This window comes from Neodiprion virginianus, chromosome 3, assembly GCF_021901495.1.
Source record: "Neodiprion virginianus isolate iyNeoVirg1 chromosome 3, iyNeoVirg1.1, whole genome shotgun sequence".
Taxonomy (NCBI): Eukaryota; Metazoa; Arthropoda; class Insecta; order Hymenoptera; family Diprionidae; genus Neodiprion; species Neodiprion virginianus.
In genome coordinates, this window is record NC_060879.1 from 23,955,728 (window position 1) to 23,979,506 (window position 23,779).

The 23,779-nt window shown below is 36.7% G+C and overlaps 2 protein-coding genes and 2 long non-coding RNA genes across 7 annotated transcripts; 3 read left to right on the top strand and 1 right to left on the bottom strand.

The window, feature by feature from the left end:
• Positions 1-797: 797 nt before the first annotated feature.
• LOC124300825 (uncharacterized) lies at positions 798-4,859 on the bottom strand. Its single transcript, XR_006907335.1, has 3 exons — positions 4,761-4,859; positions 4,043-4,140; positions 798-1,719 (listed from the first exon to the last, which is right to left on the bottom strand). It is a non-coding gene; the product is annotated as an uncharacterized LOC124300825 (long non-coding RNA).
• Positions 4,860-4,980: 121 nt separating this feature from the next.
• On the top strand, positions 4,981-11,839 carry LOC124300819 (zinc finger protein 189-like). 4 transcript variants are annotated; one of them, XM_046755222.1, is made up of 5 exons: positions 4,981-5,145; positions 6,673-6,991; positions 7,316-7,576; positions 7,660-7,839; positions 7,940-11,839. In XM_046755222.1, the coding sequence occupies exons 1-5, from the start codon at positions 4,981-4,983 to the stop codon at positions 8,305-8,307; spliced, it is 1,293 nt and encodes a 430-aa protein (XP_046611178.1). In that variant the 3' UTR covers positions 8,308-11,839. The 4 variants fall into 4 exon arrangements, with proteins under 4 accessions (XP_046611178.1, XP_046611179.1, XP_046611180.1 ...); XM_046755223.1 differs by having other exon boundaries at positions 7,328-7,576; XM_046755224.1 differs by lacking the exon at positions 4,981-5,145 and adding an exon at positions 5,561-5,816.
• A 1,502-nt stretch (positions 11,840-13,341) lies between these two features.
• LOC124300821 (ubiquitin recognition factor in ER-associated degradation protein 1) lies at positions 13,342-15,899 on the top strand. The gene is made up of 5 exons (XM_046755229.1): positions 13,342-13,906; positions 14,028-14,142; positions 14,222-14,376; positions 14,882-15,430; positions 15,518-15,899. Exons 1-5 carry the CDS (start codon positions 13,904-13,906, stop codon positions 15,584-15,586), a joined length of 891 nt encoding a protein of 296 aa, XP_046611185.1. The 5' UTR covers positions 13,342-13,903; the 3' UTR covers positions 15,587-15,899.
• Positions 15,900-16,295: 396 nt separating this feature from the next.
• LOC124300827 (uncharacterized) lies at positions 16,296-19,959 on the top strand. Its single transcript, XR_006907337.1, has 3 exons — positions 16,296-16,600; positions 17,420-17,756; positions 19,396-19,959. It is a non-coding gene; the product is annotated as an uncharacterized LOC124300827 (long non-coding RNA).
• Positions 19,960-23,779: the final 3,820 nt, after the last annotated feature.

Genomic DNA, 23,779 nt, shown 5'->3' on the forward strand with positions numbered 1-23,779 from the left:
CATGCAAGTTTCCCATCTTGTACCGTTCCCTAGCCAATTATTTGAAACAGGAATAACGTTTAGTCGGACTATTATCGGGGTACTTGGCTCAATATACACGCACTATATGCCAAATTAGATTGTAAACATTTTCGAAGCGGAGGGACGTGTTAATTTATTTCCGAAACTAGCGTGGCGCACTGCGAACAAGGCGAAGAAAGCTCAATCGTCAAAAGCTTTCAGAGAAGGTTATTGAGAGAAACTATTAGGCATTTATCATCTTCAAATACCTGCTGTGAACAATGATAAACAATTTGGAAAATCCTGCCAAGTATTAAATACCGTCTGATAGAAAATTTTGAAAAAAAAATCACCTCAAAGTTGCCTTCGTGCAACTGTTTGTTAACCTTATTTCTCACGAATAATTATTTTATTTCCCATTTTTATGAACATATAATTTTAAGGTGCTTACAGCTACGTTTTTCTCCCGTACGAGTGCATAAAAGATGTAGAAATGTTTTCACAATTTTCAATCAACGCCTGAAACGATCACAATGTTCCCGTTTTAAAATTCTTATAACGCACGTTTAACGCGAGGAAATAAATTTATCGAAATCAAAAATGTATATAAACGCTAGACAATTTTTATTCATTCTTCCCTCAAGGTCTAGTCTTCTTTCGCATCTATTCGTGGAAAATGAACGACGCATTTATGTGAATTAGAACTCAGAAGAAAGATACGCGCATGATCTGAAAGACGATGTAGGTACAAAAGTAAATTCGATGTCGATTTGTACTCGTAAATATAATGCATTTGTCCTCCTAAAATAGCGAGAATGAATTTACAAATTATACATACAATCATTCATGCAAAATCTGTACGTTTATATTGTATTAAATTAAATTATATTGTATACCTTACATATGTTATGTGTAGAATAAATGATTATGTTTGAAGTAAATGGTTTCCAATCAAAACTCATCGAATTTTGGTACCACGATTGTTGAGAAGTGTCGCGGCTCATCCGAAGTTAATAAATTTCATGCGATATTCGTGCAATTTATAAACCGAGAACGAATTAGTTAGGTCCAAGTCTTAAAAAATTATAGAATTTGAAAGAAATTCACGATTGAAGAGAAGTAAATTGAATTTTTCAGTGATCGAGTATCCGTAAATTCTGGAATTCAATCGATCGTTTCAATTAACTGGAACATCCCCTAAGAAAGCCCGTTGTGTTTCCGTAGTCTCTCTGTTCTATCGTACTACCAATCGGTAATCATCCGTATATTTTCCGTGACCGCACTGCAGCTGAAGCAGAAATTAACTATTCCAACAAGGTGCTGAGCGGTGGATATCTACTATTCTATACACGTGGTTTAATTAAATGGTTTAAATAGCTTTGGTTACCGCAGTATCTTGTTGTTCTATTAACAACAAGTACAAATGACGTATCTCCGCTGTTATCGGTATTATTGTTCAGACGGTATAGTAGGATTCGACCCAGCATTTAGACGTAACGACGTAACGACGCAACGCAGCTGCTGAACCTTAAACTCGTATAGAGCGTGATGCTAGCGGTGCACGATGCGAAATGGTCACAATTAGCGGCATATCGATGCAGGGAAGCGGATTGCGTTTGGTATTGGGGTGCATAAGTTCCGATCCGTCTGCGACAATTATCATACGTCGTATTCGACTGGTCGCGGGATGATCGATGCGCGGCATGGTGGAGTTTCCTGCTGTTGGGAAGATAATGGGAAATCAAATAGGAGCCCAAGAGCGTAGATCCAAGAGAATCCTGCACGCTCGGGTTTTTCACGTCTCCGACAAATTTTTTAAGTATCTGGACGGTAAGTGCATGTCGGCTACTATTTCGTATTCTGTCGTATTTAGGCGTCACGCAAGCAGTGGATAATGCAGAGCATGCGTACAACGGCAAAGTACCACTTGTGGTCTTTGAAACAGTATAAATATCTGATTTACATTCTTTGCTGCCACGTATATACTACATGATATATGGTTTGCCTGTTATTGTTTAAAATTTAGAATTTGTCATGTTTTGTTTTTGCATTTAGACTACTTTAATCTATTTAAATAGTGTCTGTACGCACAAAACCAGTTCGAACTTATAGAAAGAAAAAGAAAGATATCGCCTAACGTTGTTTCGAATTATACTAGTACATAGATTTTCTGACGATTTTAATGCTTAAGCTTTTTGACTCTGTAACTTTTTTGTATAAATATTGCTGCTATCATTAGTGTTTGATTATAATTTGTAGGCAAAACCCGCGTTTTATTAAGGTTGGGGGGAGTAAGGCTTGGCCGGTCTAAAATCATACCTATTTTGAGGAGTTTTTTTTTTTTTAAGAAAGGAAAAACACTTAGAGCAATTTGAATTCCCGGGCTTTATTATTTGGAGTTTTAAGAACATTTTGTAATTTTCTCATTAAAATTAATGACAAAATGGCGGCACGGCGCATATTAGTAGGGAACGACTCCAAACTCGAGGGCTATTGTGGTGGCGTATCTCCTGACATCACTGTCCAATTTTCAACGGATAGAAAAACTTTTTTGAGTTAAAAACACCTTGCCGGGTTCGAGCTCGTAGCTTAAACGTTGAAAATTTTTTTTTATCAAATATACACGATTATGAACTAAAGAATTTCATTTTACGATCAAAAAATTGTTGAAAAAATGTTGGTATCAAAATTCAAAAATTCAGCCACGAGCTTGAATTAATAAAGGAGTTTTGAAGATTTTGTCAAAGTTTCAAGTCGATCGAATAAAAATTGACCAAGGAATCTGCGCCACCGGATTGAAAACGTGGTCGTTCGTTACTTATATGCGCTATGCCGCCATTTTATTATTAATTTCAATGAAAAAATTCTCAAATGTTCCGGAAACTATAAATAATAAAGCTCACGAACAAAAACTCCTAAAAATAAGTATGTTTAGACCGGCCAAGCTGTACTCCCCTCCTGACACTTGAGAAAAACATTACAGTAAAAGTATACGTGGTACATATTTTTGATTACTATATTTCTATTGAAGAGCATCGAATCTATTACAATTACGCATAATAAAAGAAGGAGAAAGAAGATTGTTTTTTACAGATCAGTGATATCTTTCGCATGGAAATGAAAATCCCAATGGAAACAAAAAATTAAGGTTCTCCCTGACGTCTTTATACGAGCAGCAATAAAGAGTTGATATTGAAAGAGAATGGTTATTTTCTTTTAAATGGCAGCCCCTCTCCATCCTTCTCTTTATAATTCGTATTTACAACTTTTTCGGACACCCTCTTACTACGGTTTCCTATACTTTTTGGAAATAGATCAAGCTTAATCGTTATTAACAAGCTAATTGATTACGCTTTGACTTTTTTTCATATACGCTCTAACGCGGTATCATCATCAAAAATCGCTTGAACAAGTCAAAAATTTCAGGAACGAGTAACTAAACTAATTGAATGGATACGGAAAATAATGAGTATTTCGCAGGTATATTTAACTAGCTAAATGCATATGAATTATTCACGAATAAGTCGGAAGTTTAGAATTTCAAGTCTCAGAGCGTTGCTTGTAACTTTTTGTAGCTGATAAAACATCGTCAGTACCATTTACAGATCATATTAAGCCGATTTGACTATTTCGTGCATTGAAACACTTGATAATCATGGAAGATACTGCTCGCGATTCAAAAAATTCGAAATACCGGAATAACTGTACTAACGCAATCATGATCCCATTTTCTCCTCACCGTGTGAATTTCAAAATAAACTCCAAAATATCTATTTTTTTAAACAGAAAATATAGTCAAAACAATTTATTTTTTGGGCTTTCGTACGTATGTTCTAAACATATTGAAATCATGTTTTTTTTTACAGTTCTCGCGGATTTACCTAAAAATAAATTTCGTATTCAGAAAGATCAGAGTTTTTTAACACTTAAACAAATTTTTTTCGCCGGCAAGTGGTTTAATTCAAAGACGTGATAAAACGGATCAACGTGTTTCATGTAAAGGTTGAGGCCTAAGGGATTAAAAATGGAAGGGTTTTCATACCTTAGTGTACGCTCTAAAATATTCAAATTGCAATGAAATCGAAATTCCCACGTTCATCTTTTTCGTCGCAGGTAGTGCGACGTGTCGACCTCCGCGTGCTTTAAAGTAAAAAACGTACCTAATTAGCGAAGAACTATTATATAGTTTCTTGTAAAAGTAATGACAGTTTTTTTTTGTAATTAATTAAACAAATTTAATCGTGATTTCATGCTGAATTTTTTCACCCAATTAAGTCCGTGATTAGTTTAATCACGGAAATAATTTTGCTGGAATAAAAATAAAAGACATGTCCGTGAATCTATTTTTAGCCACGTCACAACGTGATTAATAATTCTGATCAATTGATTATCAGACCAATAAACGTAACGTTTTATGGTAAACGATGGTTGAATTTTTTTCTAATAATACGATCACATTGCAGTAACAACATCTGCCGATGTTCGTTATTGGTACAGTTTGAGTGCCACATTTGGCACTTCGCTATGGTAAACACACTGCAAAATTCACTGCCTGCGTGACACTAAATTACTGCAGAGTAGGTGTCGGTTACCACGTGCGCTTACGATTCTGGTATGGCATCCATGGAAAGGTACATCGTAAATTAGTTCCAAAATCGTATTTCGTACCAGTGGGCGCTGCTAACAGGGAGATACGAAAAAGGCGCGCGTGGTCTTTCTCGGGCATCACTGGGAAAATCAATAATAGTTCTCGTCCTTACCGACTCCCACTTGGGGCGCTCCGCTGCGCTCGGACCTCCTCGTCATCCGACAAGGACAGGCTGTGTTCCTCGGCTCGCGAACGACGCCACGCTCGAGCGTAGCGCCCTGCAACCGCCATTATAGATCCCGTTGTATGTGACTGAGGCTTCGGAGCCGCGGAATATCAGGTGAAAATAAGTCGTTTTCTATCTATTATTCGTGATATCATATCGGATAAAGATGAAAACGTATAGCAGAAAAAAGGGCGACAGTCCCAGCAACGTTATTATTCATGTAAACGAGTTGTGCCGACTGTGTTTGGCCAAGGAAGAGGAAATGGTGCCAATATTCGACGATGACACCGTGCCGATGCCGCTGAGGATCATGGCCTGCGTTAATTTAGAGGTTTGTCTCTCTACCGTATTCCCTTATTTACATCTCAATTGCCAATTCGATATCTTCGACGGCGTCTGCTGTCTCCTCCGTGGTCACTGTCCTTATCGAATTAACGACGAAGGCGGGCTAACAAGTTATCGAAACACAGGGATCTATTTTATCTCGGTGTACGACCGCCGCACACACATTCGCTACTCGGAGATATTCGACGTTTCGAAATATACGTATGTCTGCTGCTGCCGTTTATGAAGCGAGTGGGAAAATGGCATCGCGCCCCGCGAAGCAACTACCATCCTTACCGAATACCGAGTTATCGACTTTCAGAATGTCGTTACACACGCTCTCCGGGTTCTTAATTTACAGGTTACATATAAATCTTATCAAGTTGAGATAGGCTTCGAGCAAAATATTTGTTTCTAGTTATTCGACCGTTCGACGTAGCGGAGAATTGCGTCCCACGAACTAGTCCGCTCTTTTATCTTAATCGACACTGTTTTAAGCTTCGGAGAAAATTGATGAATTTTTTATGTAGAGTCGTGACACGAGTAGTGTTTGTGATATAGATTTTTTTTCAAATCCCTATCGTCTTGAACCGACACGTAGGCGGCCGTTTATCTGGCGGTATTTGCTCAACGATCAGAAACGGAAATCTATTTTACCTCGTTGACGCATACGCAAATGCAATTACCCACGTAGATGAGTATGCAGGTGTGGGAGCTCGGTGAAACAATATTGAATATTGCCATGTCGACTGACACAACTATAGTCTACCTCGGCGAAACGGATGGGCATTAGTATAAACCTCATCATTAACTCAATATATCCATAAAACATCTATTAGCTACACTTTAATGAAAATTATGCTCCAGCCCGATCGCCATATTTTTTATGGGTGTTACACGTACGCCTCTAGCGTGGCGCCATCGTACTAACCGGTGATTCCGTTGGTGATGTAGGAGGTGATGCAAAATTTAAATGAATACCGCGATGTATCACGAAAATGACGTATTCCACGCTGTATAATACTCATCAAAGAAAAATCATGCTCTGTTATACTTTGAATATGACTTATTAAAATTTACCAAAATCCTTTTTATCATTTTTATTTATATTTTTTATTGATTAGACCAATGTCTTTAAGGTTTGAGTTTTTCTTAGCCTTAAGTTTGCGAAAAGATTTACTGTTTAAATTTTATGCTCGTACAGCCGCCAATTAGTTACTGCACTAAGTATCTAAGTGACTATGCGTTTTTATTGTCACATGGAACAGATTATAAAATGACAAGTGTCCTGTAATTAATGAATCTATGAACCACCCTAGTGAAATTTTGATTCAATCTTTTTGTACATTGATTTTTAAAAGTTATCAAAAAAAATATTAGTTCTTCACATAGAAACTTTAGAGGATACCGTGATATTGCATTTTTCCTTGTAATTCAAAGCTGCTCACAGCAGCATAACGTTTGCATCTACAAGATTATTTTACAAAATCATGTTTTGTGAATTTTGAAACAATTCTATGATAAATGACCCTAGGTGTATGACGAAGATGGTCTGCCAAATATGATTTGTCACCCTTGCAAATATCAACTGGAGAAGTCGTACCAGTTCAAAAAGAAATGTGAAGCAGCAGATTTCAAGCTTAGGAAGCATATCAAGCTAATTCAACATCTGACTGGCCAAGAGGAGAATAGTTCACAGGAAGGTGATCATGAACACCCGTCAGGTAGTGGAAAGTCAAAACAGGTCAAGCAATTACTAGCTGATTTGGTATCGACAAAAGGAAACAGCAGTCACGCCGAAGGTGATCCAATAGAAGTTACCGAGGAAGAACTAGTTGGGGGATATATATTGGGTAAGTCGTAAATTAAAATAAATTGTTGAACTTGGATTGATAAAGATTCAACACGGTTGTCAAAATCTGGAAATGTTAAGAGGATACAAAATTTATCTGAACATTAAATTGCAGTGCAGATTGCTGAACTAGCTTGTGTCTTTTCTAATTAAAACTGATTAAAAACAACTTTTTTAGATGTTACAATTTCCTAGAACAATTTTAATCAAATTGTGTTGGTTCAGCTTTCAACTGCTGGTTTCTAGTTGCATTTATTCTTTGACGAAAAGTATACTCGGTTGAATGTAATTTTACATAGCTTATGATCAAACTAATATTCATTAGGCATGCATGCAGAGAACCCAGAGATGGAGGATCCGCTCTTCGATGATCCTGAAAACATAACGTTAATTCCGGCAGAAGAACGTGCTGCTAAAGCTAGGTGTACGATACGCACCACGCGCATTAAACAAGAGCAAGATTCAGACGAAGAAGCGGATGAAGTACAGCGTGCAATAGCCAATGTTGATCATAAGAACGTGTACCTGATGGAATTAACTGGTAACAGTGGAGTTAAAGGAGAATCTCTGAAACTGCAACCCATGGGTAAGAATTCATGATTATTTATCCGATGTCTTGCATGAGAGCTACTTAATCGATTTATCACAAAATAATGGTTGTACTTTCAGATGAATCTGAAGAGCTAAAGGTCTTTCAGTGTGACAAATGTCCAAAAGCATTTACTCGTAGAATAATGCTGAAGAGACACGAATCTGTGCATGTTCAACAGAGAGGTTTCACTTGCCAGGCTTGTGAAAAATGGTTTCCAACGAGATCTGCATTGGTTAGACATGAGCGTACTCATACTGGTAAGTTTGAACGTATACTACAGAAATGAATAATACCTCTCGCTGAATGTAGGTAAATATTAGGAAGAATTAACTCAAATAAAATCTTTCCATTTTTCAGGTGAGAAACCGTTTGGATGCAACATATGTCACCGTGCTTTTGCTCAAAAAGAAATTCTACTGCGTCATTTGATGACTCACTCTGGTCAGAAACCATTCCAATGCCAACACTGTGAAAAAAGTTTTACGCAACGTGAAGCTCTGAAAGTTCACATGCGGCGTCATCAGAAGTTGAACCCCAATGACATTCAGCTGCATCACTGCCAGCTGTGTCCAAAAGCATTTTGCCATGCGTCGGGACTTAGCAGACATTTGGTTACACATACTGGTAAAACATACAAATGCATTGAATGTCAAAAGTCGTTTACTGACAAGAGCTCGTTGCTTAGGCACAGTCGCATTCATTCACCGAAAAAAATTATGAATTGATAAGTCATCACACGGGTGTAGAATTCCAGTCGAAGAAATGACATATGATTCGAAGCTGCTACGTCATCGCAACACTGAAACAATAGAATCTGAGGTGAAACTATTCAGCATACAATGTGCAATTGAACAAGAATGTCCTGAAACAGTCAGATCAACAGAATGAAAGTAGCGTTTTATATACATAATACTTTCTATTTATAAGTATTAGCCCTATTATTGCTTTTATTTGATTGAATCTTTTGATTACCGTTAAAGACTATTTGATAATTGACGGTCAATAGATCGATCTTCCTTCACTTTTTCTTAAAAGAATGGCGAGGAAGCCTGTTTAACAGAAAATTGAATTATTCTTTCTCTGCTAAACACTGATTTTCTACGTTTGCTATAGTAGAAGAAATATTTTCATAAAATGAGCTCATTCTTGAAGTATTCTATCAGGTATCACCGACCCTTCAAGGTTACGGAGTACGATAGAGTGAACTTGAAATATTCACTGGATTTGGAGAAATGTGTACTATGTATGTTTATAACGAAACGGTGATACCTTAGATGCGTGTGTAGTATTGTGACAAAGCAGAGAGAACGTGGGAGAATTTGACTTCGAAAGTTGGAAATTGGGGCGCGTTACTGACATTTTTCCAGGTAGTGGTTAAGCAACTTGGTGGCATCACAGAGTGCTGTAACACAGAAGACAGATATGCTACTTACACTTGTGAAGAAACGTGGATTTTGATTTGGTTCCGATAAGTTCGTGATATAAACTCAATTTGAAGCGCTCATATTATCTGAGAGGTTACAAAATGATGACTATATGACCAGTTTCTATATTTTTTTAAAGCGGGGATATTGGAAGAGTATTAGAAACAAATCCTCTCAAAAGTCATCTCACTTAGTAATTAAGTGAGAATTTTTTAAAGTCAAGTTCAGCACCATAAACTTTGCATGACTTGTATTCCCAACAGTACCATAGTTTCTTTCACGCTGCAAGTAATATGATTATGAGATTGATTTTTAATTGTCCCTAGATATTAGTTGAGTTCACATAATTTGATTATCCTCTTTCTAAATGTAAGTACATTGGTATATTTTATATCCATACAGTATATATATATATATATATATATACGATAGTTGTATATACTAATGATTATAATCATGTCTAGAGACTTGTAGAGCAAAGTTATCCGTGTCTAGCAGTAAAGTACCCAGTAAACAAATGAGTTTGAAAATGTGGAAAACAAGAGAAAATTTGAATTTTGCTGAAACTATTTTTTCGTTTCCAAAATTACAATTAGAAACAATAGTTTGGATAATCAGTTGAATCTGTTTCTATACCATCAGTGGCTAAAGATTACAATGAATTGATAGATATTGAGAGTTTTTAGAATCACGTAATTATAATTAGAAAGTCATTCGAAGTGTTTCTAGAATTATATTTCAATTAACAGTGCAAATATTCGAAGTCTTTCGCCACTGATTGAAGTAGATTTGAAAAAAAGAAACCAATAGAAAACGATAAAAGCGCTTATGTCATTCGTGGATTTACATAAATTCAAATCCTAGCAGTATGTGAACAGCAACGAATAAACAGAAATCGAGTTACTCAAAACGTGTTAAACTTTATTCGAGGTCAATTTCAATTTGCACAACAAAATCGGATGTAAACTGATAAAATGGAAATTTCGTATTACAGATTTGATCAAGTTGAAATTGTGTAATAATTCAAGTAATGATAATATTTGAAGAAACTCAATTCGTAGAGCCACATTCAAAGCAATACAACGATTATACAAGCTAGTCAAATAAGCGATGTTATGAATCTAAAACCGCAACAATTTGGGAGGTTGTGAAAAAATGTAGATAACATTTCGAGACGACATATATATAAATGGTATGTTGTTTGTTGGGATTTTAGCTTGGCACGATTTTCAATAAAAAATATAATGACATTAAAACCGTTTAAAAAACGTCATTTTTTCGTACTATTGGTACTTTTATCGCACTGCTGGCCTGATTTCCTGCCGAATTTTTTTACAAATTATGATTTTGCGAAAACTTGGTGTAACTTTTGATATAATGATCTGAACCTAAATATATTGTAATTGCTTCATCTTTCAGTGCTCTATAAATTTTATCCTTTAATATTTATCTGTACATGGTACAAGCGTACCGCCGTTATTTGCAGTTAAGAAAATGAAAATGCCTTCCTCGCGGTTTCCAACAAAACGAATAATTTTTTTTTTTCATTTTATTCAGTCGGTTATGACTCAATAATATCTCCATATTTTTTCATCCAAACAGTTACCAACAAGTTGTTAAAAACAATTCTAGTGAAGAACAATTTTGAAATTATTATTTTACGTGATTTTTTTGTTATACTTATCCCTTTACAAGGTTAGCTCGTACCGCGGAATGTCAAGGGAACAAATTTATAGAGTATTGCACGATGAAGCGATGCAATTAGTTTCATTCCGTTATTATTATCAGATAAAATAGTTACATCCGATTCACGAAGAGACTAAATTTCTTTAAAAAAATCAACAACAAATGGCCGATATGAATCTCGCAAAAATAGTACGTTACGAAAAAATTACATTTTTTCTTCGATTAGATTCTTATTGTACATGTCGCCCCGAATATTATTTCAGAAACTCTAAAATTATTGTGATTTACAATGCTTATTTGACTGACCTACAATTTGAATTGGTTTTTGCATCAGGCAATACGTTATTTAATTGAACTTCGCATTGGCCGACATCAAAGTGAATCTGTTTTAATATGTTTCAATATTTTTTCGGTTACTGGGTACGTACATACATACGAGAACACGAAAAATGCCAATTTATATTAATATAGATCCACGAGTATGAGAAATAATGAACTAGATCACGTGACTACGACTTCATATAGAAAATTTTTTATCCAAAGGTAGTGAACACCTTGACTCTTGAATATACCAACGGCCTTGATGAAACCATTTCATCTCAGCATTTCCGCCAGAAACAGCGTATTTTTCGATACCGTTGATACATTTACATTCATTACTATTTACTGCCTTAAATTTCCAAATTATCAATTGAAACTGAGATAATTACTGTATGGTCACCAAGATAAGAAATAATAGGTATAGTATATAATTTTAAAACTTGGATATTGTTTTCACAAAGTAATATAGACACAATAAAGTGATAGTCTGATTAAATTTGTTTTTTGAAATTTGGGCAGAGGGATCTATATACAAGGACGACAACAGTTTAAATTCTCCTATATCTTAGAATGGTTTTATGTTGTAAAAAGGGAGAAATTAAAATTATTTAATGATAAAAAAATTTGAGGTACTGAGTTTAAAAGATCAATGAAAAAAACCACTTTAAAATGATCAAAAACTATGCGAATACGAGTACATCGGGATCTTCCGATTAATAGCACGATCAAAAAAAAAAACCTTGTCCATAGTGCGGTTACGGTATGGTACTATTGGTTTCTTATATTCATTCATTGAAATTGTGGGATTCACGTAAGTTGTATAAATGACAATAATATTTACGAAAAGAAATTTTAGATTCTATTGTCATTTTGACAGCTGGTTCAAATGCTGTTACTGCGTCTCATCTAGGCGGTGAGAGTGTAAATTGAACATGAATGAACCCACAGAGTAAAAGGAAAGAATAATCTTCCAAAGAGTTTCAATTTAACTGCCTCGACTATCATAAGAGGTAACACAAGGATTATTACATTTATTAACACACTTGTTAATTGTATAAGAACGAAAAATATTTGCATACCAATATATCGTTCATAAAAAATAAATACCCCAGCATGTCTGACCGCCAGAAGTTATACCGCTGTAGGCGTGTTTTACCCTACCATATCTGTCGAACTGTCGACTATCATTTGACTAATTACAGCCGTGATAATTTCAACAAGTGAAAAGTTTGACTTAGAGATGGCAAAAAGTTGGCAGAATGGTGACTGAGATGTGATAAGTGCTGTCAATTAGCCAAAAGTCAAAGCTGTATCATCCATATGAATGTTCTCAAAAACGTCTAGATCAAGACGATGCCAAAACAAAAATTAGATATCGTATGGAATTCACCATATCGAGTGTCCATTACAAAAAACGTGGTAAATATCGAAATTTCAAAGATTCCTTTGAGGATATTTTTTATTGCGTCAGGTCAGTTTACAGTCGAGTTTCACACTATTGATTGTAAATTAACTACCTCGTGAACATGTATGAACGTATGGTTGGCATGTAGTGAACTATTGACTTCAAACACGTTCTCATAATCAGTCTTCATCTTTTGCTGACAATAAGTCAAATATGATTCGTTACGTGGGTAGCAAATAATGATCTCCCGTTGTCATAATGCTCCGATATACGTCAACAAATCAGGATCTGCTCCTGCTGTGTCTGAAGTTAAGTAAACCGCATACTTCATTATCAAACATCTTGAAAACTTGACTTCTACAAAGTTACTAAATTTCAAAATAGTGATTGTTCTCTCAATGTTTCGTGATTTTGTTTTGTCATTTATCTATTCTAAACTGTGTCTACATTGTGCTTATTTGTTTTTGTTATACATTACTCAATTTCCTTGATTTAGCGAAAGACTGGTATATTACTACGCTGTTATTTTAACGTGACAAATATTAATTACATTACTGATTAAATCCAACTCAGCATGTGGTAAAAGAGTAAATTTATACCATGATTGCAGACCATTATTCAGAATGCAGCTGTATCTTTTTTTTTTTACTGCTCTCAGACTCTCCCACGCTATTTATCGGCAAATTACATAGTTCATCCATGAAAAGCTGTATTTTTTTCTAAGAAGCGCGGAGAATATAAAAATGGCGTGTATGCAATATTGGATCTGGCAAGAGGTAGGCCGATTTTTTCTATTTTTACGGTAATCCATGCCAATATTAAAATAAAAACTTTTTATCAACTCATAATAAGATCACATTTTCGTTGGAATTTTTCTTTGTGCTGTACCTCTAAGGTGTGTGTTGATCTTTTAAATCCACGCGTATTTCTTATACCCTTTTATCAAACACGCGCCAACATAATTCTTTGCTGTTCCGAGCAACCCTTTTGGTTCTCAGCACAAGTGCGAAAGGTTCGCGCTCTTGCTCATTCGTGTAATCCGTGGCTATAATACGGAAAGACTTGGCTTGTAGGAGTCGGACCCATGAACCTGTTACGTTATCAGTGCTATTCTGGTGGTTATTGTGAAAACTACGATCTTTTCCTTCTTTTCTAGCTGCAAACAAAGCCGAACAGTCTACGTCGATCGTTTTCCTTGTATCTAGACTCCGTGTCCACGGTTGTTGCGTTCCGAAAAACGGACCCTGCGCAATGCGATTCCATCTTATGTCCTCGTTGCTCGGAGAATTTGTGCGACGCTTTGTCTCTCTTTAACGCTGTCGCATTTCCCAACTTTAACTCTGCAATGAAATTTGAAACATGACTTGGCTCATATCGATGTCTGACTTGCATGTCGTGCGACTTCAGGGTTGTATATTTTTTGCAGAAATTCGCTCTTGATTATTGTATTTATAATAGTTAGGGTACAAAAAGAAGCTCGTCAAAATGGTGAGATATTTTCTGTTGTATGAAACACCTAAATCACGTAACTAAGTAATAAAAATACGAATGCTTTACTGTACAATGAGGTTATGTTTATACAAATAAAAATTAGACATTCAACTTTCAGTTTGGGTTTAACATGTTTCCCGACATACCGAGGCATTTTAATACCCAATACAAATGTTTTTCCGTCTCTATGATCCCTGGGACCGAGCGGCAAGATGTGGAACGCGGCGGAAAAAGTAAGCTGACGATTGCCAGTGTTCTTTGTATCGCTGTCATAATTGACATTTGTTATATTTTGGCTTCTATTCTTTTCAGTCATCATGCCTCCTTCGGCACTTGACCAATTGACGAGACTCAATATCGTTTATCCAATGCTTTTCAAACTAACTAACAAAAAATCCAATCGAATTACACACTGCGGTGTTTTGGAGTTTGTCGCAGATGAGGGGAAAGTGTATTTGCCATATTGGGTATGTATTGAAGTTATAAAAATTACATTTTACTGGAGTTTATACAAATGAGCAAGCAAAATCGCACAGTCTTGCTTGAAAACACGAAGTGCATCAAGTTTTGCTCATTGACTTGCTAAGTCAATGTATCGTTCACAATTGATGCCATCTAGATTCTAAAAAATTTGTCAATTCTAGAGTCGAAAAAACTTTATATCCAGTTTCTTAATCCTCAAGCTGTTCGTCTCAAATCCAGGTTAAAAATTTATGCAAACAAGTACAAATCACTCTCTTTAAACTGTGTGATTGCATTTAATAATGTGGCGTTTGGGGGAAATATATTCATGCCATTCAGTCACACAAGTTCAAATCTGTTCAGACTGCTATAGTTTCATTTACGTATAGTAAGACGAGAGATTAAATATGTGCCTATATTCAAAGTTCTGAAGGACTTTTTAGTAATATTGAGCTGGGTATATTTAATTTATTTTTATTAAGGAGCTGACCATATTTTTATGATTTGTAGATGATGCACAACCTTTTATTGGAAGAGGGTGAAATATTGAATATTGAAAGCGTAATGCTTCCAGTCGCTACATTTTCGAGATTCCAACCGCAGTCTGAAGACTTTTTAGACATTACGAATCCTGGAGCAGTCTTAGAAAATGGTCTGAGAAGTTTTGCCTGTCTTACGACTGGGGATATTATTGCAATAAAGTATAATCAAAGGATATATGAAATGTGTGTATTGGAGACAAGGCCTGGCCCAGCAGTCAGTATTATCGAATGTGATATGAATGTTGAATTCGCGCCACCGGTCGGTTACAAAGAGCCAGAAAGAGTGATAAAACCCCAAGAAGAAACAATAGACCCCGTCGATATGATGCCTGCTCCGCTAGGATTCGTTGCCTTTAAAGGACAGGGCAATAGATTGGATGGAAAGAAACGTAAAGATTCTTCGCTGCCTGAACTAAGCTCTGGCAAACCAATATACGTCAGGGGAATACCGGATTATGATTATAAAATCGGAACGTTGAAATTTTTACGGACTACAAAGCCAGTTAATAATAAAGAGGTGGGAATTGCTTTATCATTCATTGTATTTTGTAAAAAAATTACTTCAATGTATAGGAATGAAAGTAAAACTAAAGTATTTTTGCAGAGTAAAGACGTAGACGAATTCAAGGCGTTCACTGGTGAAGGTTTTTCTTTGCGAAAATCGAGAAAATAGCGTGTGATAATAAAGAGTGAGGAAAGGAAAAATGAAATTATGACTGTGAAATTTATTTATCTATATACTCCTATTAATTTTTGAAGAAACTGTTTATAGATAAAGTACCGTTTCTATAACTTTTACTACATCTGTAACTTGTATATAGTTTCGGACATAGTACAGAAAGCATGTGTATTATAATTGGGTTTGCCAGAAGAAAACAATTTTCGAATTTCCACTCATTACGTCCATTAAATCCGATTTACACCATTGAGTCCATGTTTAATATGTTTAATTTCTTAATAAAAATTATCAGAAGTAGCTTAAAGAAGCACCGTGAACCGAAACGTGTCGTGAATTTGCGCCATTCTATTTACGTCACTGTTCAGTTTTCCAGTGATTTTCCAGCATAATAACAAAATTTTCCGGGAACCCAGCTGAATCAGCTATGATCGAATCGTGCTATACTAGGTAATATTAGATTTAATTGGCTTTAATTAATCGATGTATTTTTAATATCAATCAACTCCCAATTGAAAACCGGTAAAGTCAGTCTAAGATAATCGGAATCTATAACGTTTTTTCAGCTCTAATTATTTCAATCCATTAATTAAGAAAGGTGTACAAACATACGAAATTTATACAACTTTTTATCGCACAAAAATTGTAATCTACGTAACGGATATTTGGTGCCTTAGGATGGACGAAGAAAGAATTCCCGTAAATTTTACGAATCATCAGTGGTATGAAATGCCCATGATACTAGAGTAAAAAGCTATGGAGCTTTCATTTGGAGTGATTTGAAACAGATTTCAAGTGAGCATGTAATGTTTGTGTAAGAATACAAGTTTTTATTTAGTGTAAAAATGTTGTCATTCGTCAAATGATAGAAATTGAAACTGAAGGGTTATGACAGAATTAAAATTTTTTCCACGTATGTAAGGTAGTTGTGTAAGTTTCTCTCAACTATTCAAAAAATCAGCCTGTTCCAAAAATACACGCTGATTGGACCAACGTGCAACGCGAAAAATTGTACGTACCTACAATTTCTTTGTTAGATATCTGTAAATAGATCTAGACTTATGAAGGTCATAAAATTAATATAACGATGCACTTTCAAATGCAATCCTTATTTCGTAACTTGAGGTTTATCTGAAATTCGGGAAACTGCGATGAAATGAAACGTACTCGTCTTTTATAAACTCAACTCTTCCAAAGTCACGCTAACGTTGCAAAATAGTGATTTTTCTTTCTCAATATTTCATTGCATTAATCTTCACCTTCAGGAAGGACTGGTTTCGAGTTGGCGGTTCGATATTTTCTAAACGAAAGACCGAAGAAGGGAAACTATAACAACCTAAAGTCAGTTTAGATCAGAATTTGTCCTATTTCATTTTCGGAATCAAATTTTATAGATTTTTGTGTTAGAAATGATAAAACTTTGATGCTTTTGATCCGGTTCAGATATGTTTGTTTACTGTCATTGACGCAAACAATGTTGTTGAAGATTTTGTAAACTATTTTTCCTCGTTTGCTAATTTTTCATTCAAACTGCGAGTCGCGATTCATCCGTAAAATTGCCAAATTCACTCATGGAAATCCATACCGAAAGTCCGCGGGTGCAGTGGATCTCCATAAACGATCTTATCGGAACTTGAAAAGCATTCCAAAAGCATCCCTGAGGATTCTAGCCTCAGACATGCTTTTGGAAATTTTCGAACGCGCGATTTCTAATTTGTCCCGGTAGTGGCACAGATAATACTCCTACTTGATCTGACTTTAATTCGGCTGAGCTCTTCGTCGAATAAGACTTTTATCTCTGGACTGATTGGTGGTAAATCCCTCAATTAGAGGCCATCTGCTGGGATACCGGATAGAGAGACGTCTATCAGACGGTCTCGAGACAGGAGACCATTGAGATGATTACGAGGAACCAGAATGCAGCTAGGATTACACCGGCTCCAGGCGAAACTCAAGAGCTCGTACCCTGCAAACTCCGAATTTGCCATCCATGCAGGAATCGTTAGCTCTTCTGTCTGGTCCTTCTAGTTGTCCAACTTTTGATAACGCTATGTCTAGTGCCAACATAACTGCACAACTGATTATCAGTTCTCCAGTTCTACCATGCTCTTACCTGTATAATTTACAACTGGAAGCGGCAACATCTCTATGAATATTCTACAATTCGGTGGGTGGTTAGCATCATTTCGCGAGTTTATCCGCCTAGATTAGTCTTTCGTATTCCTACGATATTGACCGGCTTGTGTTCGTCTGTAACAAGAGGATTCAGCGTTTAGAATTCAGAGCTAGCGATAAGTCACAAAATTTTCATTTCACGTGTGTATCATCTTTTTCAACGATTGACGCGTGCTCAAGTCTGAAGCTTTGAGATGATATCGAACCTTTTCTTGTTTCAAAGATTCAATATCATTTCATCACGAGGGTAAATTTTCGCAAATTGCTATGATTTTTATTGATAGTCATGAATATCGACAACGAAATTTTCTTTACAACACGGGGAAGTTGAACAAATTTAGTTTCGGATATTTCATAAATATCTTTGAAGGAATCCATGAAATGGTGATATAATATGAGTCGTGCGGAATGAGTTTGTTTCGAACCTCATTTTGTCAGCAACTCAACCAATGTTGATCGCACGATCCACGTGCAATAGCGATGAAAGTACATGCGAATCAAACAGTATAAAAATATGGTAGTTGAAACGGTTTCGTTTGTATTGAAAGTATGGTAAATTATATGAGTCAATTTTAGTCCCTCTTTTCAATTAAAAAGTAAAACGTTTCTTCCTTATCTAAACAGTAAAAAAAAAATAAAATTGCGCATGGTGAATATGACCTCCAAACTACTGCGTTTTTGTACACAGGAGGAAAAGAATTTGCTGAATTTACCAAATATGGCGAAAGAAATCTTTTCGGTTCTGATTCGAAGAAACGTTATTTGGCTTTACGAAAAAGTGGGTAAACAACAATTCGTGTTATCAAATGAAACCAAATTTATTTGAATTAAAAAAACAATTCTTCCGCAGTATTTGTTTGCCATATTTAGTAAATTGAACACATTTTTTTGTGTGTACGAGTTAACTGAATTTCGGTACTAACTCTCGTGAAAGCTTTCGGAACGTTGATTATCACTAGCGTATAGTTTTCCGTTGTAATTTTATTCGTCTGTTTTATTGTAGGCATTTTTTTTTTACCGGACCACGGCAGCTGACTTTGCAATATATCTCTCGTAATGCTTATGCAAAGCGAGCCTCAACTTTCAACATTACCCAACGCTTAGTTTAGTTTCAACGTTTAACATTTCGAGTACATAATTAGGTTACGAACTGAAAGCTCACTCTTCTGCGTCGCAATCCTCACACTCTACGTAATGTACCCTTAGAGTCTAGGATGGGCAGGTAGTTTCGGAATTGTTCAAAATTTCATTAGGCAAAGCTGCCGCTCTATTTAGACCCGTTGCGTGACAAAAAAAAAAGGGAGTAAAACTGACGTGTTCAGAGTTCAGACTTCAATTCGGTCGAGGCACGAGGTGTGTACCTACAGCGGCAATACCCATCGCAAAAAACCACCACAATTATCCATCAATTATAATTACACGTAGTTGCAAAGTTACATGTACGGTCTGCAAAAGCTGATGTGTCACACTTTTTCTCGCGGTTAAGATTACTTTCCATTCACGTGGCAAAAGTCCGATCCAGATATCTGAAACGGATACCTGTCGTTTTTAGTTATTAATTCTAAAGACCGATATTTCCAAGTCCGTCACTCCAATGCACCGTCATTTTGAAATTTCAATACTTTGTCCAGATACTGTAAATGACTTAAGAGAGGGGCCAATTCTGCTGGAGCTATGCCAAGTGACGCCAACCGTTATAGGTATGATCCTTGATCCTCGAGCTGAAAACCGGCAGCGTTGGAGAGCCGCTTACCCAGCTATTAGACGACCAATTTGCATATTCTATCGTCCTGCAAGCGTTAGTAGTTCTGTTATTGGTGTAACTTCACCCTTCAAAATGCCTCTGTAATATTACGCCCACGCTGTTCGTAGAACTTCTAGATTGTCAGCGTAGGAAGGTGTCGTAATATACATTACCCAAACACATGCCTTTGGCATCTATATATTCGATTAACTTATACTATGATTAGTTAACCAATTGGAATATCTCTTCTTTGGCTGTACAAGTTTGCATCCTAATTTTCCGTTCCCTCATCGATTCGATTACCTATACAGTAGAATAAATGAACGATTCGTTAATAACACAGGCCTGTGATGGTTTTCCCCGCACAAAACTGATTGTGAGTACAGTAATTTCGGTAGGTATTAGATACGAATCTGTGAAAAAAATATTTTGAAAATTGTATCACGTAAATATTCTGGAAAATTTGTTTTTCTGTTTTCTTAGTACTACTAGATTTAATTTCCAATTTCTGCGTTAATTATATGTACTAATGGTAGTGTTGATATGTAAATATTCATTTACCTTCGCCAGTAGTTGTTTATGGTGATTTTAAGCATATTTAGAGTTACGTAAGTACAAGAGAAAAAGATTGAAGAGGGATTTTGAAGAAAGTGGAAAAAATATAAGTCGTTTGGATTTATCCAATTTCTTAAGTCTTGTCTAAAACTAATGCTGTTCATTTTACACCAAAAAATTCAGTTTTATATTAATTATATATTTTTTTTCATAAAAATTGTTCAACAATCTGTAAATATGCGTAGCTTGCATAAAAATAAATCCTGATATGCAGTAAAAAAACTAGGGCTATATTTTTATTCAACGTTCCTGAATATCTAAAAAACAGCATTATTACTTAAGCGGGAAATTAAAAATGACTAGCTTCATTCAGATGCTTAGTGTAGCTGGTTTTTGCGCTCGCTTACTCGTTGGCAATGTTTTACCAGATGATACGAGATTTATCAGATACTTTACACCCTCACCGCTTGAGGATTGTTTAATGGGTAATAAATGTTAATCAATACATTATCACAACATATGTGCAAATACACAATTGTGCTTATGCGCTCACTACGATCACTAACTGAGTTGAGTAAGTTGCTGTAAGGTTGGGATGCCTAGACAGCTGAATTTTGTGCTCGTTTGGATAAAGCCTTACTGTCGGTATTATACTTTAGCGTACATTCGAAAAATGTTAAAACGTAACTCACTACCTGATAATTCTGCTCGTATGTATCGTAACATACGTATACAATAATTTACATAGCGAATCTCGACGTCCAGTTAATAACGTTGTTAGTGGATATTAAATGTTGAGAAAATACATTGTCGTAATATACGTACGAAATCATCATTAGCGTTATGCTGGTGCACTTGGCAGAATCGTTAGACCTGGACTGCCAGAACTACGGAAAATTAGTCCTGAAGGCCAAAAGTCACCAGGTCGAGATCCACCAGGTGGAGGACCTGAACAGCCAGAACTACGGAAAATTAGTCCCGAAGTCCAAAAGTCACCAGGTCAAGGACCTGGACAGCTAGAACTACGAAAGATTAGTCCTGAAGGTTAAAAGTCACCAGGTGAAGGACCTGGACAGCCAGAACTACGGAAAATTAGTCCCGAAGTCCAAAAGCCACCACGTCAAGGACCTGGACAGCTAGAACTACGGAAGATTAGTCCTGAAGGTTAAAAGTCACCAGGTGAAGGACCTGGACAGCCAGAACTACGGAAAATTAGTCCCGAAGTCCAAAAGCCACCAGGTCAAGGACCTGGACAGCTAGAACTACGGAAGATTAGTCCCGAAGGTTAAAAGTCACCAGGTGAAGGACCTGGACAGCCAGAACTATGGAGCGCTTGATCTGGAGGTCGAGATCCACGTGGTGGAGGACCTGGACAGCAATAACTTCGGAAGATTAGTTCTGAAGGTCAAAAGTCACCAGGTCAACGACCAGGACAGCCAGAACTACGGAAAATGAGTCCTGAAGGTCAAAAATCACCAGGTCAATGACCTGGACAGCTAAAACCACGAAAAATTAGTCCTGGAGGTCGAAAGTCACGAGATCAAGGACCTGGACAGCCAGAACTACGGATCGCTTGTCCTGGAAGTAGAGTTTCACCAGGTAGCGGACCTGGAGCGCAGGATCCGGGAGGTAGAGAACCCGGTACTCGAAATCTGCGGAGCGCGATTCTCATCCGTCCGCTCTACTGCGCGGTTGTTTCCAGACTGAGGAATTCGGCTAGCTGATTTTCATCGTCGACGGTTACTATAGATCGATGACGTCGAGAGAAAAAAAAATTTGGGTGACGTCACATTCTGAACATCCAAACATCCAAGACTTGGTTTCGAACGTCAATACTATGTATATGTATGATGATTGTATTTCGCAGGCCTGTGTAATCGATGCCATCGAAGCCTTCGATTCTTCTGATATTCAACACACCACTCTTAGCCACGTTCCCGGGGCTTTTTAAATTCACTGTAGAGGTGTAATGGAGTCTAGCGTGGGCTGCACGTTTTCCTAGGTGACACGATGTGAATGCACGAAACTTTGTCAATCGCAATGACAATTGCGTATTGGCACCCAACCCACGCTGCAAGAGGAGTGCAGAGCTCCCGCAATTTGGTCCAGTCCAATAGACTAAACCTAGTGAAACGTCGCTCCGAACCTTTCATTTTACGACGGTGAAGTAGTCCGGTAAAAATTGCATACAATTGCATGCTACTCCAGCTGTGGTGTGAAAAAAGTCGATTAAACGTTGGTCAATTTTTTGACTGTGATTTTTATAGTCTTACTAATTGTCACGAGTATTGAGCATGCATGTGACTGTATTTCTAATGACGATGCTGATGATTATCAATCACGATGGTAGTACAGCTATTATTCTATCATGTGAGAGAATGCTATTCAAGCGTTGAATTCAAGTCTGCAAATGCAACTAAGCGTGCAGCAGGTTCGTCAAGCAAGGTATTGAAATTGATCATAGAAATACGCTTGCCTGCAGTGATTGAAAATAAAACGCTTTGTTGTTTACCACGGGTTCCGATTCATCCGTTCAAGCTGAGCGTGTTCAAAAAAAAATGGTAGAACACATCACCAATTTATTCAATTTTGGATGCACCTACTGCAGCGTTCACGTTATGTATAATTGCCCGGAAAATCGCAACGCCGTTATTCCAATCGGATATTCAATGCAACTGCAACTAACCGCATTTCAGTAATTCCAGCAGAAGGTACACCGCATATCTATGACAACATCTTGATTTATTTGAGATCGGATGTAACGCGATATTCCTTTCGAATTTGTATCAGGGATTCACGCGGTGTCGGAGTCAGAACGGTGTGATGATCCTTTGCAGATGAGCGAGTTACGAAGCTGTCTTGGCTTGGCTGTATCTATAGTTTACAATATTGTACGAGAGATTAACATGTATATGTATGTAATATGTATGTATGTATATAGTTATTAAAGTACGAGAATTAATTGTAATTGTTTCTTCAAGTAGCGTAAATGACGCTAATTATCTAAACGACCTTGTGCCTCCTCTCTTGTCATTTCGCTCGCGCTTTCCGCTTTGTCATTCCCAACAGCAAGTTTCGAAATTCCGTTTGGGTAGAAATTCCTTAATGTTATCTTTTCCTAATAAAATTCTAATATTTTTCTTCGTGCGGGACGAGGTAGGAGAAGACAGAAGATTAAATTATAAATTCGGACATACGATTTCAAGATGACGAGCTTTTCAACCTAAGCCGTATTTCGTTATATGTACATGGGATAGGCTATGTATCGCACAAAATCGATCGCCCCCAGGCGTAGAAAGTACCCAAAATTTTTGCAGTTGGAACAGCATTCAATATTAACGATTAAACAGCTCTTTAGTCTCTTGGGAAAATACCGTATAAATACAGTGGCCACCGCTTCATCTTCAAACGACCGTTTTACTTTTCGAAATTGACCGACAATTGGTTGAAGGCATATCATTCGATCGTTCTACGAATAATGCTTTGGAAGAATGTTATAGGTGCTAATTAATTATCGATAGAATTGACTGGAAGTAATCATGATCGCAAGGCGATATGGCGGTCCCAAATTGGTTAAGGTTCATCTGGACCTCGGTTGCTCTTATAATTCAATCGATTCGAAAGAAAAATTCAATCCGACGACGCCAGAAAATGTCTCTAAACCAAGGAGTGAGCAATTTCTGGTCAAGAAAATCAGTTCCACTGATGTGCTTACA

Coding starts and splice junctions, on each gene's coding strand:
- LOC124300821 (XM_046755229.1), top strand. Junction 14,143..14,221: donor TGTGGAACGCGGCGGAAAAA/GTAAGCTGACGA, acceptor TATTCTTTTCAG/TCATCATGCCTCCTTCGGCA. Junction 14,377..14,881: donor AAGTGTATTTGCCATATTGG/GTATGTATTGAA, acceptor TATGATTTGTAG/ATGATGCACAACCTTTTATT.
- LOC124300819 (XM_046755222.1), top strand. CDS start 4,981: ATGAAAACGTATAGCAGAAAAAAGGGCGACAGTCCCAGCAACGTTATT. Junction 5,146..6,672: donor TGGCCTGCGTTAATTTAGAG/GTTTGTCTCTCT, acceptor AAATGACCCTAG/GTGTATGACGAAGATGGTCT. Junction 7,577..7,659: donor TCTGAAACTGCAACCCATGG/GTAAGAATTCAT, acceptor TTGTACTTTCAG/ATGAATCTGAAGAGCTAAAG.